The 15,289-nt window shown below is 35.3% G+C and overlaps 1 protein-coding gene and 1 pseudogene across 3 annotated transcripts; one reads left to right on the top strand and one right to left on the bottom strand.

The window, feature by feature from the left end:
* The first annotated feature begins 8,008 nt into the window (after nucleotides 1-8,008).
* LOC147387804 (U-box domain-containing protein 17 pseudogene) lies at nucleotides 8,009-15,109 on the top strand (annotated as a pseudogene). 2 transcript variants are annotated; one of them, XR_015171194.1, is made up of 2 exons: nucleotides 8,009-10,725; nucleotides 14,925-15,109. The product of XR_015171194.1 is annotated as a U-box domain-containing protein 17 pseudogene, transcript variant X1 (transcript). The 2 variants fall into 2 exon arrangements; XR_015171195.1 differs by lacking the exon at nucleotides 14,925-15,109 and adding an exon at nucleotides 14,709-14,891.
* Nucleotides 13,315-15,249, bottom strand: LOC147387803 (uncharacterized). Its single transcript, XM_086420379.1, has 3 exons — nucleotides 15,109-15,249; nucleotides 14,408-14,469; nucleotides 13,315-14,151 (listed from the first exon to the last, which is right to left on the bottom strand). The coding sequence occupies exons 1-3, from the start codon at nucleotides 15,247-15,249 to the stop codon at nucleotides 13,608-13,610; spliced, it is 747 nt and encodes a 248-aa protein (XP_086276505.1). The 3' UTR covers nucleotides 13,315-13,607.
* Nucleotides 15,250-15,289: the final 40 nt, after the last annotated feature.

Below are 15,289 nucleotides of genomic sequence, written 5' to 3'. Positions count from 1 at the left end.
AACCTGTCACATCAAGGGTGTCGATTGAGTATGCCATGTGGCTAAGTCAAATTATCACGACTCTTAATAATAATAAAAACTAAGGAAAATGCTGAAATAACATTGAAATTGACATCGTTTCAGACATTGCCAACATGAATGTGTCTATAGAATCATAAATGATTTTTCATCGAGATACAAGTGAGAAGCATCTATGATTCTATGCACACCAATGTCCCAAACGATGTCAATTTCAACATTACGACTCAAAAACTAATTTCACTAGACAAAACCTACATGTGGGCATTAGGCATGGTTTGTATTCATATATGCAGTTACCATGACCCTTATCCAACCATAACTTGACGTAATGCAAGTGAAGTTAGCATTTAAGAACATCTTGAATTATATTTATTTTTTTTTTTGTAAAAAAAGAGCATGCATTTTCCTTTTGATGACGGGAGTATCCAACTAGTGGGATCGGAAGAGCTAGAGACTGGGCCAAGGTGTGTGGGTCCCTTCCTCCGGGCACATGCCACGCCCGCACATCACACAGACCAGGTGAGTGAGTGTGTGCCCTCACAAGTGGCCACGCGGAATTAATGCTCATATTGGGTATCAAACTCCTAAAGAGCATACATTAGAGTTGAGATCCCATACGGTGTCCCATTTCTAAAGATAGGATAAGTGTCTATGTGACACAATTAGATTAGGAAATAAACATGTTGGTCTACATGAACGGCTTGATTAGGAGCCCTAAGTGTTTTAAACACCAACTAAAGCATGTCACATAAACATCTATCCTATTTTATAGGAACGGGACACCGTATTGGATTCAAAATCCATACATTATTGGTTATTCGCTATGAGGTTGGAACATGACTGATCCAAAATTGATGCGATAAGAAATCAGACCCTCATTGGATCAGAAATCTTTAATCAAGATGAAAGTTTGGATCAGATTTTATGTATGGTGTGATCCATTGACACAACATGCATGTACTTGAAGACTAAAGCCATTTTCATTTTGAGTCTTTAAGTGGGCAGACCAAAACCAAAGAATCATTCACATTTTCTCCCCAAAAGTAGAGCTAATTCTCACATGACCATATCTACTTTTCTCTTTGAACAATGTGTTGTGGTACATGCATAATCCCACCATTGAAAACTACCAAATTGATAAATGGAGTCTTAGTCATGTTAATGGTATTGTATATTAATTATGGTCGACACATGTTTTTGTTGTAGTCTTTTCACCTTATCTATTATTTTAATGCTAACTGAATTGGAAGTCCATATATTTGACGATCAACATCAAGCAAAAAATCCCAAAGGGTTGGCTCAATGGCAATTTTGGATCGATAAGCAGTTAATGCTCATAATAGGGCTTAAAACAGGTTAGATACAGGTCAGATATGAGTGTATTCATATTCATATCCGATTTTTTTTATCCAGATCCAAATCTGACTCGGATCATACTAGCTAAGACCATATTTGAACCATGTTACTTTTATTAAAATCATATCTGAATTCAATTTGACCGAAATAATTGATTCAGATCAGATATTATCAAACCGTTTAAGATTATTTCAAATAAAATTGTTAAATATGACTTGGACTCAAGACCTTTTTCATTTTGGAGAGAGGTCTTGATCATTACACACAACCATTGTTGATTGATGAAAGATGACTCAAAATATAACAATACAATTTGCAAAGCAACATATCATTTGGATTTTGATGGATATAAGGATGGAACCGTATCCAACCAGGATCTGACTCAAGTCAAGGGACATCTACTCACATCCAAACCATATTTTAATTTGGATATACTTGATGAAATCAAACCAGCTAAATTCGGATTCAGATCACTTGGATTTTACATAAAATCCGTACCATTTTAAGCAATAGCTCGTAAGTTGTGAGTTCGATACCTAATATGAGCATTTACTTCTTAGGGGCCACTTGGGAGGCTGCATCCTCACTTATCTAGTACGTGTAATATGCGTGCATTGCACGTTCCCCGGGACTAGTCCTTGGACAAGACCATGGTCTACAGATTGAGCAAAGCCCATATACAGACCCGGTCCGCTGTCTATAAGGATATCCAGTTATTTTAAAAACAAATCCAAGCAAAAGATATAGAGGTAATATCCTTACAATCGACGCATATAATTTTTTTCATGAATTTTAGTTTTCATTGAAGAGAAAATCGGGGGAGTTAGCTCAACTTTTGGGGAGAAAATGTAAATAATGGCACTTCGACTTTGGATTTGGTCATTAAAGACTATAAGAAGCCAAAAAAAAAAATTGAGGTTTTTAATGGGCATTCCCCATCTAAGATATCATTTGTATTTTCTCCCCTAGAGTTGCTCTTTAAAAACATTACAATTTTGTAACAAAAGTTAAATATTCTCATTTGGTATTAGCCCCATAAATTACCAATTCTTAAATAACCAAAATACCACATTTTGTAACTTGTTGACATGGTTTTAAAACTCGATTTGACGTCTCAGACGAGTTTTCCTATATGTTTGAGTTGTCTCGTTCAACAATGAGAAAAATGAATTGTGGTTTTAAATCTCATCAAATACGTTTAACTTGTTCATAAATCTCATTGGTGGACGATACCGAGACATATCAAACGAGATTTAAAACCATGCTTGTTGAGTGAAATTAATAGCTTTTTCTATTAGATTGGTTTAAATGATTGTCACACCCCTATTTGAAATTGATTGAAAAAAAAAATGTTTTCTCTACCTTAATTACTGGTGTTCAACATGAAAAAAAAATTAGAAAGATCATTATAATGTACATGAGACTATAAAACATTTTTAAAACATAATTATATGTTTAACATCAACCACTATTAAACATAAATACATTCATCATAAATATTTCAAAAGGATAATTATAATATCTTTGTGGTGTTGGACACAAACTTCCAACAAAAGCATCCTCGTCGAAAACTACTTCAAAAAGATAAGAATAATGTTGAAGTCACCTCAAGCTCGAACCTCGCACTTCTTGACGTGAAAGTGGATAGGAACCATAGATGCTTTTTCACTCGTATCTCAATGAAAAGGTGAAAATGACTGAGTCTAGGGTATGTTAAAATAAAAAAGAGAGAATGAGAAGATACATGTTTAAAGATCGTTGAACACCAATCAAGAAAACTTGATCATTTATCGTGCTGCCTATCTTGTTTCCAATGGTCTTATAGACACAATAATGATCACTTTTAGATATTTTTATACATTTTTATTTATCAATTATAATCATTATCAATTGGCCACGAATAAGGTTATTTTAGTCATTTACACCTGCGAATGTTCTGTTCATGCAATAGGCTGCAAGTAAGGAAATTTTGATCATTTAAGAATAAATGTTATTATGGGACTCACACAAAATGAAAAGATTAACTCCAACAAACTCTTTAAACCAAGATGTTTTTAATTATAAAGAGTGAAATATATATATATATATAGATATATATATATATATATATATATATAGGGAAATGTTCAGCACCCTAAGTTTTACCACAACTTTTAACAAACATTTTTTGTCCTACATGGGTTAGAAGTTTTGGAATGAGCTGATTTTGGTGAGGATGATCTCTATGATTAGAAGATCATCCTCCCCAAAAATCAGCCCATTCCGAAATGTTTAGCCCCATGTTTACACGTTGAAAAATCGTGGACCGTCCATTTTTTGTAAATCAATTTTGATGGGGTTAGAAGTTTTGGAATGAGCTGATTTTGGTGAGGATGATCTCCTCACCATAGAGATCATCCTCACCAAAAATCAGCTCATTCCAAAACTTCTAACCCATGTAGACAAAACGCGTTTGTTAAAGTGTGTGGTAAAACTTAGGGTGCCGAACGGGACCCATATATATATATATATATATACATAGAGAGAGAGAGAGAGAGGAGAGAGATAATCATTAAAAAAACACTTTCTTTACTACCTTAGTAAAATTTAAAATTTTTCTAAGGGTTGTTGGGCTCACATGGATTATCAAAAAAAAATTTAAAAATATTGAACTGATCAAGGTGTTGAAAATGGAAGGCTACTGGACTCCCAAAACCTAACATTAGAATTCAATGGTGAAAATTATTTAAAAAAAAGAAAATTAAAGCTTTTAGAATCTCATTCTCTAAAAACTTGTGGCATTGAATCATGTTAAGATTTAAATAGGTTATAGAAAATATTTATTTGTAAAGTAAAATAATATTAAATATTAAGAGTAGAGAAAGATTTTTTGTTTCTTGGAACAGTCAATAAATATTTTACTAGTTAAAATAATATTTATCACTTTTTGACAAAATACACTCTTTATTTTAAAAACCATTGTTGAAAATATTCTAAATTAACCTAACTTTAAGGAAGAAACGTAAAATGTAAATGTAAATCTTGTTTGGTAATTTTAGATTGTCAAAAAAGGCAAAAGTTAAAAATGGGTTAAAAGTCAAAATGAAAATCCAAAAAAAAAAAAAATGTATATATTGGATTTAAATGTTCCGATTAATTATAATTATTTACTATAAAGGACTTTTTTTTCTTTACTTATAGTACATCTAACACTATAGTGAATCAAACATAATGTAGTAACAATGAAAGTCAATATCGCATATAATTAAAGTTTGATGTGTGATTTTCTAAATCTACTCAAGAACGAAAAATCAAAATCCATCAAATTTTTAGTAGAAATCATTGAATTTGAATGTTTGGTCATCTTTTATTTAATTCGAAAGGAAAATACTTTGAAGCAGGCAGCCCACTTCAAAATTATGAAGGAACCCTCTTCATTGGATTGCATGTGGCATTTCAAAGGAGGTATTTCAAATTTTGACTGAAATATAAGAGCATGAAATAAATTTAAAAAATCATGTGTCTTGTAACAAAGAGGGTTCGTTCATATTTTGAAGCAGGCTGTTTTGAAGTCAGAAAAATCAAAATTTCGATATTTTAAAGGCCGAATTTTTTATTTAAAAAAAAATCAACTGTTGAAGAATCGACTTTGATTCGTTTTGACAATTTTTTAAAAATTATTATATTTTTACGAAATATTATTTTAAATTAATCTTTTTTATATATAAATTTTCTCTCTCTAATCCAATTTGAGTATTTTTTTGGCTCACCACACTACTTGAGCATCTTCTTTATGAATTCTAAGCAGTTAAGCAACACATTGTCCAAAAAAAAAAAAAAAACTACCTCAAAACAAATTTAGAGAGTTTCTATTTCCAAACTTACCCTTACTAATGCAACACTAATTCTGATGTAAATCACCAAATAATTGCACACAGTGGTGTGGCGTTAGTAACTCTCTAAATTTATCGAAAAAATCATCAAAATTAAACATCGTAATTAGGACTATCAATTGGGTTCAAGTTGGTCCGTTAACCTAACTTGCCCAAGAGTCATCTTGATTTCGAAGGCAATCAAGCAAGATAGTCAAAATGTGAATCATCCATCACATTGACTTGCTCAAGAGTCCAACTAACTTGTTCAAAACTTAGAATGCGACTGAGGTTACGATTATCACGCTATAGTCAACTTGATTTAGCCACCCTATAAATATATATAAATTTTTGTCTGATTTATGTTGAAATAAGATTTTATGATTGATCGTCTACTCAACCCATGGTTCAAATCTCATTCAACAACGATACGGATATACATTGTGTCTCAACATTCATATTTTCTCACGAGATAAACGAGATGTCTCAGACAATATTTTGAAAATCTCGGTCAAATCAACAAAACTTGGTTAAGTCAATCGGGATTTTATGGATTTTGATTAAAACAATTGATTTAAAACTATATATTATAACTGAAGTATGATATTATGACTAAACATTTTTCTAATCTATCTTATTTTATCAAAAATTATAATTATTTTAATTTAAATATGTGTAAATCACTCATTATAAATCGAGTTAAATGGATTCTCTCGTCCATAGACGAGACGAATCGGGCGAGTGAACTCGGAATCGGTGGGGGCGCTGAGACGAAACAAAATACCGGGTTAAAAACTATGGTGAAGCGGGTTGTGGTTTAATTCGATCCAACTTTCTTAATTCTTAGAGCGGATAAGATTCTGCGACATAATCTCTGAGTATGAGCCACGGCTTGTCGGCTTGTCAGATTGACTTGAGACGTTTCACAGTAGCAGTTGAGAACAGCTCATCAACCGAGTTCTACTTTGAAGCAGCCAGCCTTCTTCAAAATTTGAAGAAACCCTCTTCATTACTAGACATGTGGCGTTTTGAATTAATTTCACATTCTGCAAAATTTGAAATACCTTGGAATTGCCACGTGTAATCCAATGGAGAGAAATACATCAAAATTTTCTTCAAAGTTTTTTCCCTCACCAACCCCACCTTCGATTATTGCAGACGTCATCCGTTGACTTTAACCATCATTATAACGGCTACCATTCTTTATTGGTGGATCCCATTGTTGCTTTAAGCAAACTCTCTTTCTCTTAAGTCTTACCCATATATCTACTTAATGACTAAACTACCCTTTATTTTTATTCTTTTTTTTTTTTTTTTTTTAATGATAAAAAGTGTTTTTTACCCACCCTTGGCTTGGCTAATTGGCTTGAACTGGGTTGCAGGCTATGAAGAAAATTTTAATAAATACACCTTGTGAAAATGGTGAAACTAACAAAAAGGGTATTTTTAATAAATTCTGAGTAAATAATTTTAAGTTTTTGAAATCTATTTTGAATAAAATAACAAAAAAGGACATTGTCTTTTGATCAAGAGGCACAAACTAATCTTGAATTTTCCAGAAAGGTAAAGTTAATATCACTAATTTCAAATGGGAATATTATTACGATATAGTTGGTTCGTGTCCATGATTAAAATTCATGTTTAGATCTTCTAATTATTTAGTCCATTTAAATTTTCCTACAAAAATCTTTGGTTGGATTGGATTAGTGTAATCAGATCCAAATTCAACCTAGACTTTTCATTTGGGGTTAATTGAAGAAGTCTCATTCTTTCATCCATGTTTTTCAAAATCACATATTTTGTTAAATATTCAGGTGTGCTCTTTCACAACCATCGCTAACAAATACTTGATATAATAAATGGAGCGTTAACAATGAATTGATTATGTAATGACTAACAACCTCTATGGAACCAAACATTAGTTTGAGTCTCATGTTTATGAACTCGACAAAACATATTGTTGATTATGAGAACATATTTTTGAACGGAACTTAACTATAGAGCAACTCAGGAAGTTTACAGAATGAGTTAAAGAGATTGAATTGTTGAATAAGCTCTAATTTGTCGTCTCTAAGAGTTGATTTACATTACGATATAGTGGGTTATTAGATTTGGATGCAAGGCACGGTGGCTTAACCTAGCGCACTAACATGCCTACTTAACTGCATTGATGATCTTCTATGACGAGACTTTTGATCCAAAAATTTATTATCATGTGTCCATTTCTCTTTCCTGGACAGGACTATCAAAGTGTATACCTCTATTTTATCGTAAGATGATTGAGCAACACATTTACAAAGACAGGTTATTTTGTTTAATTCTACCTATCATATATGTCTTAATTACCTCAGTTCACATTCTCTTTAATCTTCTTCTTGCTCTTTTAGAGTCTTTAAATTCAAATTTCATTTTTTGTTTTTTTTTACAAATGGGTTCATTTCTATTTTTTTTCACTTATCCATCTTTGAACCAATTCAACCTACGATCGCATATCGTAGTTTAAATGGATTTTTGTGATTGATACATAGTCGAGTCAAATTTGATTTATAGGTTTCTTTGACTTAAACCCAAATTCTCATCTCGAGATCATCAAAATCATTTTTTATGGCATAAAAATAATAAATAAATAAACCTAAATTCATTTTTTAAGTTTTGTAATCCTCATCTAACATGAAAATCTTGTAGTGTAGCCAAAAGACATTGGCTTGAGGACAATACTGGTAATTTCAAAGAAAGTTGGGTTATTGTCGGTACACCAAACACATTAAACTGTGTTCTCTGGAAGTAGAGAGAAGAAGAGGAGGTAGAGCGATTAGACCGTCAAACTTCTCTTACGTGGAATTTTTACGAGCTTTGAATCTCGAATTTCGATTACATAAGACGATTTAACACAAATTTTACAAATCTAATCTCTCGAAAAAGCTTACAAATCTAGTAGATCTATACGAAATCGATCGATCTAAATTTCTTTTCTTTCGATTGAGGTTAAAGTTGCAGAGATCTTGATTTAGCAGGAAATTTGCGTTTTTTCCCCTGTTTCTTACCTCAAATTTTCCAGATCTGGTGTTGGATCCGTTGAAGTCTCTGATCCAGAAAGATCTATTGAATTATCAGTAAGCAAGATTGAACATAGTTTTGCAGAAGAAAGACGGAAGAAGAAGCCGAATCGACGTAATTTCGGAGTATTTGAAATCTCTAATCGTTGAATTTGTTCTTTTTTTCTTTCTTACTTCAAGTTTTCAGATCTGTTGGATTCTCGGAAGAAGAAGAAGCTGAATCGAAGCATTTTGGAGTGTTTGAAATCCCTAACTTTATCGAATTTTAATTCTATGGCTTCGGCTGCAATTGTTTCATCTTTGCGTAGAAGAAGATCACCTTCGTTGGAAGCCTTTTTGGTTCCAATCCATCTCAGCGAACTCGTACTTGTTCAATCGCTAGCAGCAGTTTCCGCCCAACTGATCACGTCTTTTTCAGATCATTTGTTCCCTTTCCAGAGAAGAAATTCCAGATCCCTAATTCGCAAAATCGAGATCTTCGTTGTGCTCTTCGAATTTCTCCGAGATTCTGGTTCGAATCTCCCTTCAACAGTGATTCTCTGCTTTAAGGAGCTTTATCTTCTCATCTACAGATCAAAGATCCTTCTAGATTACTGTTCACGATCTAGCCAATTATGGCTCGTTCTCCAGAATTCTTCACTTTCTTGCCATTTTCATGATTTGAACCAAGAGATCTCTACTCTGCTCGATGTTTTTCCATTTAGAGAAATTGATCTAACTCAGGATATTAGAGAACAGATTGAGCTTTTACAAAAGCAGACAAGAAGATCCAAATTGTTCATCGATCATCGTGATGAGACGCTAAGGCTCCGGCTTTTCTCATTTCTTGATGAATTTGAGCAAGGAAAGATTCCAGATCCAATGGAGTTACGCTCTGTTTTTATGGAAAGATTAGGTATTCGAGATGGGAAAACTTGTAGGTTTGAGATCGAATTTCTTGAAGAACAGATTTTTAATCACAGTGGGGATGTTGAGCCAACCGTTTCCGTTCTCAATGGATTTGTTGCACTTACTCGGTACTGCAGATTCTTGCTCTTTGGATTTGAGGAAGAAGCAATGGATTCTGGGTTTCGTAAGAAACCGAGGAAGGGTTTGATCTCTCAAGAAATTGGGGAAACATTTCGTTCTGTTCCGAAGGATTTCTGTTGCTCGATCTCTTTGGATTTGATGCAAGATCCTGTAACAATCTCAACTGGCCAGACCTACGATCGAGCTTCAATATCTCGTTGGATGGAAGAAGGGCACTTTAGCTGCCCGAAAACCGGTCAAATGCTCTCCCATAAACGACTTGCTCCAAATCGTGCTCTCCGAAACCTGATTTCGCTCTGGTGTGTCGCTCATGGAATTCCCTTTGATCCATTGGAGAGCTCTATGGATCCATCCATAGAAACTGTTTCTATGGCCGCATCTACAAAGGCTGCAATTGAAGCTAATAGAGCCACAGCTGAGATCCTTATTCAACAGCTATCAAATGGTTCACAAAGAGAAAAAACAGTTGCCGCTCGCGAGCTACGTTTGCTAGCAAAAACTGGAAAGGAGAACCGTGCTTGCATTGCAGAAGCGGGGGCAATCCCCCTTCTTCGGAAGCTACTTTCGTCGCCTAACCCGATTGCACAAGAGAATTCTGTAACCGCCATACTCAATCTATCAATCCATGATAAGAACAAGAGTCTAATTATGGACGAAGAAGGTTGCTTGGAATCGATTGTAAAGGTTCTGAGATTTGGGCACACGGAGGAAGCAAGGGAAAATGCTGCAGCGGCACTTTTTAGTCTCTCTGCGGTTCACGACTACAAAAAGAGAATCATGGATGAGGAAGGAGGGGTCGAGGCTTTGGCAGACCTTTTGAGAGATGGAAGTCCAAGAGGAAAGAAAGATGCAGTAACGGCACTATTTAATCTGTCTACTCATGTGGATAATTGTAAGAGGATGATCGAGTCAGGGGCAGTGACAGCCTTGGTGAGTGCATTGGGAAGTGAAGGGGTTGCAGAAGAGGCGGCGGGCTCATTGGGCTTGCTTGTTAGACAACAAATTGGGTCTGAAGCGGTTGGGAAGCAAGATATGGCAGTGGCAGGATTGATTGGCGTGATGCGGAGGGGTACCCCAAGAGGGAAAGAGAATGCTGTTGCAACGCTGCTTGAATTGTGCAGAAACGGTGGGGTATCCATAGTTGAGAGAGTGGTTAGGGCTCCATCATTGGCAGGGTTGCTTCAAGCACTGTTGTTTACGGGCACGAAGCGGGCAAGGCGGAAGGCAGCATCACTGGCTAGAGTTTGCCAACGGTGTGAGGCTGCGGCATTGCCTACGGAGGGATGGGGCGTAGGATACACACTCAACCCTTCGGCAATGGCATTCACTGGGAACTCCTCGGAAAATCATGATTCAAGTTTTTCGAGTGATGTATCCGTACAAGTGTCCATTTCTGTGCCTGTTTTGTAGCGGTAACACCTCAGCCTTCTCTTATTAATTCACAAATTCTTTCATTGGTATGTTAAGGAGAGAGAAAAAATTAGGAATTTACAATATACACTCTGTTTCGCAAAGAATGATCAATGATTTTGTTTTAATGGAATCCATACTTGTAAAAAATGTGTGTTTAGCAATTGGCGTCTCTATCGATTGTGATAAAAATAATGTAGGGATCCTGTAATTTGAGAATATTCTCATTATAATTGAATCCTTATCGCATAAGTTTGTGTTCAGCTAATTTGAAACATATTATATAATCTAGCTTTCTCTTGTTGAATCTATGAATCAGCTAAACTAAATTAGTTAAAAAGGAAATTATTTATGAGATGCAGTGCTTGGTGGCTTTTGCATTTCTGTTTATATGGAAAAAATGTTGCTAGAGTCATGATTCATGAGTGTCGCAATGTAAGTAGGTTACTGGTTTATTACTTGATCAATAGTTTCGGAAGGTTATAACAAAAAAACCAATTTGAGGTTATAAAAACTTATTTGTATTGTGTCTGAACTGGAGTTAAGAGTAATGATCCAAAGATAACAATTCCATCAATGAACTTTCTCGCAAAATTAATGATTACTGAAATCAGATGGGAAAAATGAATTAGAAGAAATACTCAATAAGATAAAAACAACCGATGAGAAGGAAAATTGTTATATATTATTGAAACACCACAAGGAAAAACTATTTTATAGCAAGAAAAAATATGCCATTTACTTTCTCCATATCTCTTTTCTTTGGTCAGCCAAGATGGAATTGAAGCTGTGACATGGTTTGTTAGGACTTGTTATTTTAGTTTCCTAATTCTAGTAGTTTTCTTATTCAAACATTCTAGTTTTAGAAAGTATCTATCTCTTAGTTTTTAGGAATTTAGTAGAAGTCTAATTACGTTTTAGAGATAAATGGGACTATTATAGTAGTTGTGCTGGACCACTCTGTATACGTGGACAGACCTTATAATAAGGCAAGCAGTATATAAAAATTTGTCTCCTCCTCCTCTCTTCAGTGAATTCATCTTCCTCTTTATGTCTCCCTTCTGCGTGGAAGGAAAGTGTGGGCTAGTGGACAATGGAAGATTGGGACTCGTAGTAATCACTAAATCTAAACTAAACCTTGAACTAAAACTGATTTACACCAAGCTAAGTTACTTATAGTGGTAACCCTAAATAGTTGGTGGGCAATGCTTCACACTAGATCCTTCTAATTTTCATGTAGAGACAGGGTAATGCCCCATAGTTTCTTTTATGAAAATCGGGTTGTTAGCTAAATCTTTTTTCACTCACTCAGTCGGGTAACACACTTTTCCACTGATGCTAAAGTAAAACTGTATTCACTTATGGCATAGTGGAAGTTGACGAATTGGTTGCCACCAAAATTCTAAGGGTTGGCAGTTTAAATCTCATACCATGATTCAACAATCAAGCCTTAAGTGTCAGTAAGTGTTGGGCGGATTGCACAAGTTGAATACAGTGTACATATATGAAGGTAGGTAAACCAGGGTTGGGTGTATGGGCACGTGAAAAAATAAAGGTTAAAACATTAAAGATGGATAAGATAAACAGTAACAATGGAAGACTCAGGATGTATAAGATAAATAGTAGAGAAGAACGGAAGTTACACATGAAAAACGTCATCAATAGTGATAATGGAAAAACAATGGTGTAGAACTATGAGTTTACAAAATGACCAAGTGCTTGGGCTTACAAGATTTCAAACTGACTAAAAGGTTGGGACAACAATCTTAACAAAGCACACAAAAGGAAAATATGTAGCAGAGACAGTGAAGAGCTGGAATTGCCCAAAATGACGAGTGAGAACCATTATGTTCTAACATTGGTGGAAAGGCGTGTTACCCTATTGAATGAGTGAAAAGGGATTTAATTGACAACCCGATTTGTATAAAAGAACCTTTGTTACATTATCCTGTCCCTACATGAAAATTCAAATGATTTAGTATAAAGCCTAACCCATCAACTATCTGGTGTTACCAGTATAAGTAACTCTGCCTGGTCTAAAACAGTTTTAGTGATTACCATAGGTCCCATTGTAACTAGCCCACGCATCACAGGCTTCCGTCCTACTTTGGTATCAAAACCAGGTGTTCTCAACATGGTTGTGGCGCAGAATATTGTCTCCAATTAATCATCTACACACCTATCTTCTTTACTTTTCTTTCTTCTCTACAAATTCCAGCGACTAAAACCTTTTGACGTGTTACCCATTTCAGCACCTAAAACAGCCCTTTAAGTTAAGTCCTATAATCCCTACTTGGTTAAAAATTATCCCACCACATAAACCAGAACCCTATTTTTCAGCCCATTAAACCTTAAATTCCAGCACTTAAAAATCCTAGAATGAGCCCATCAAATCCTATATCCATATTAAACCCTGCTTCAATCAAACCCTAGGTGGTTCTATATTAATTTTTGTATCATAGTAATTTCTCAAATTGCAGAGGATGTCCTTTAGTTTGTCATTTGCAGATGACAATCATGTCAGTATTCTTTGATGAGCCTAGAACGGGTATTATGTGCAAAAGTAGTAGTCTGGATTCAGGAAATTGGAAGGCTGTTTTGACTTTAGAGTCCACAAGAACGTTAATATTTATTCAGACCCCAACAGATTATATTAACTGTTATATTATCCATAAGGAGGGACAAACTGGGAAGGATAGATGAGTAACATACACCAATCTTTCTTTTTTCTCTTTAATAGGTAAACTACACCAATCATACAATAAAAGGAAAATTTTGTAAGACGACAACAAGGCATTGGATTCAAACTTAAGAGAAAATTTCTGAGACTTGAAAGTTGCCACTTTGTATCAGTACAATATCAGTGGAGTGGTAACGATTTCTATCATTGACTTCCTCTCCTTTCATTAGGAATTATACTAAGCCATGGATTTGCTTGTGTCATAGCTCTTGATAGTGTGAGAAGATCATCAATCAAATCATAAGCGTCATTGGGTGGGTTCTCTCTTCTTTCTCTCCTCCGTTCGCCAATTACAAATCTACAGACTGGGCATTGGTCATGGCTCTTAACCCATGGGACAATGCAATCTTCATGAAACATGTGGTTACAAGGAGTGACGAGAACTTCTTGTTTGGGAACAAAGTCTTCTAAGCAAATCGCACATTCTTTGCCATCTTCATCTTTCTCTTCTTCCTTTGTGTTTGAGCTTTTACTGGCGTTGTCTCTATAGTATAGACTCCATTTCTTGATTTTACTCTTAGGGTTTGGGTTGTAGACTTGTTTCTTCAACTTCTTCAACGCCGATTCCTCTTCGTCCTGGATCCTTGGATGGGACTCTCGAATGAACTGCCTATGCCTTGGGTTTCCCTCTTGTACCGTCTCATCATCCAGAACGATAATTTGAATTGGAGTAGGAGGCCGCGGGAAACTGCAATGTCACTCCATGTTTAATGACAGTTCAGCCCCGAAGGAATAAATTGTAGTAAAGGTTATTCTATGAAATGGATACATGAAAGCCATACAGATAAAACATTAATGAATCGAGTTCGGTTAATTGTTTTACGTTAGAATGATAACATGATTAACAATTATAGCTTGTTCAGTTTATCGTCACTTCGATCCATTGGACCTCAATCTATTGGCCTAAACAAGTATAATGTTTAAAGGAAAGCTCAATAATTTACCTATCTAAACTGTAAGGGTCTTCAAAAAAACTCCAATGATTCTGTCCACGTCCGCTCCCTTCCTGAAAATAGCCACATTATTAAATTATGTCTTATCATGATCAGAAACAACACATCGAATAAAACTATACTTTTGTTCTTACATCTTTATAATTATAAGTCTATCCCAAATATTAGAATATTGGATAGCAAGGCAAGTCTGTCTAGAACTTAATATCCCATCAAAGCATTGTCAACAAAATTTATCAAATATATATGACCGGATTTCTGTCATGTATTTATGCCTGTATCATGTATGTAGGATTTTGGATGCAAAAAAGTTTTATACTGTTGGATCAGTTTATCGAAGTTCATGCATTTTTCTTTGTCATGCCTGCCCAAGTGGAAACATTGTACTTGGGTTCCGAGATTTTGTGTTTCTCATTCATGGTGATTTTGTGTTACAATCCCAAAGAGATATGGGCTTAACTCTCCGCACCACTAATACGTTAGTATTTTTGGGATTTGTATCATTTAGTATCAAAGCCAGCCGAGTGAAAGCCATCATAGTGCCATGGATGTTAGCAGCATAACATGGTGATATGTTATGTTACGACCCCAAAGGGATATGGGCTTAACTTTCTGCATCACCAACACCTAGATATGTTGTGTGTATTGGTTGGATTTTGGCCCTTCAGCAAGACAATAGAGGCAATACTCACCGATGGTCTGTAAGGAGGAAGCAGGGGTCGAGGTGCTGCAGATGACCCGTTCCAAACATTGATTTGAACGTAGGCTTCGGAGTGACTGCCCGATCTCAAGTTTCTGGGAACCAACGAGTGGTTGTTAGCACCACGGCTCATGTCTCCCTATCTGATAACCACCACCGAAGTTTCAAGCCAC

Source organism: Akebia trifoliata, chromosome 13, assembly GCF_017979445.1.
Source record: "Akebia trifoliata isolate Shusen 1 chromosome 13, ASM1797944v1, whole genome shotgun sequence".
Taxonomy (NCBI): Eukaryota; Viridiplantae; Streptophyta; class Magnoliopsida; order Ranunculales; family Lardizabalaceae; genus Akebia; species Akebia trifoliata.
This window is presented reverse-complemented; position numbering and strand designations above follow the sequence as displayed.

Excerpts from the sequence above, each read along its gene's own strand:
- LOC147387803 (XM_086420379.1), bottom strand. The coding sequence starts at position 15,249 with ATGAGCCGTGGTGCTAACAACCACTCGTTGGTTCCCAGAAACTTGAGA. Across the intron at positions 14,470-15,108 it reads TTCCTCCTTACAGACCATCG|GAAGGGAGCGGACGTGGACA; the intron begins GTGAGTATTGCC and ends GGCTATTTTCAG. Across the intron at positions 14,152-14,407 it reads GACCCTTACAGTTTAGATAG|TTTCCCGCGGCCTCCTACTC; the intron begins GTAAATTATTGA and ends GTGACATTGCAG.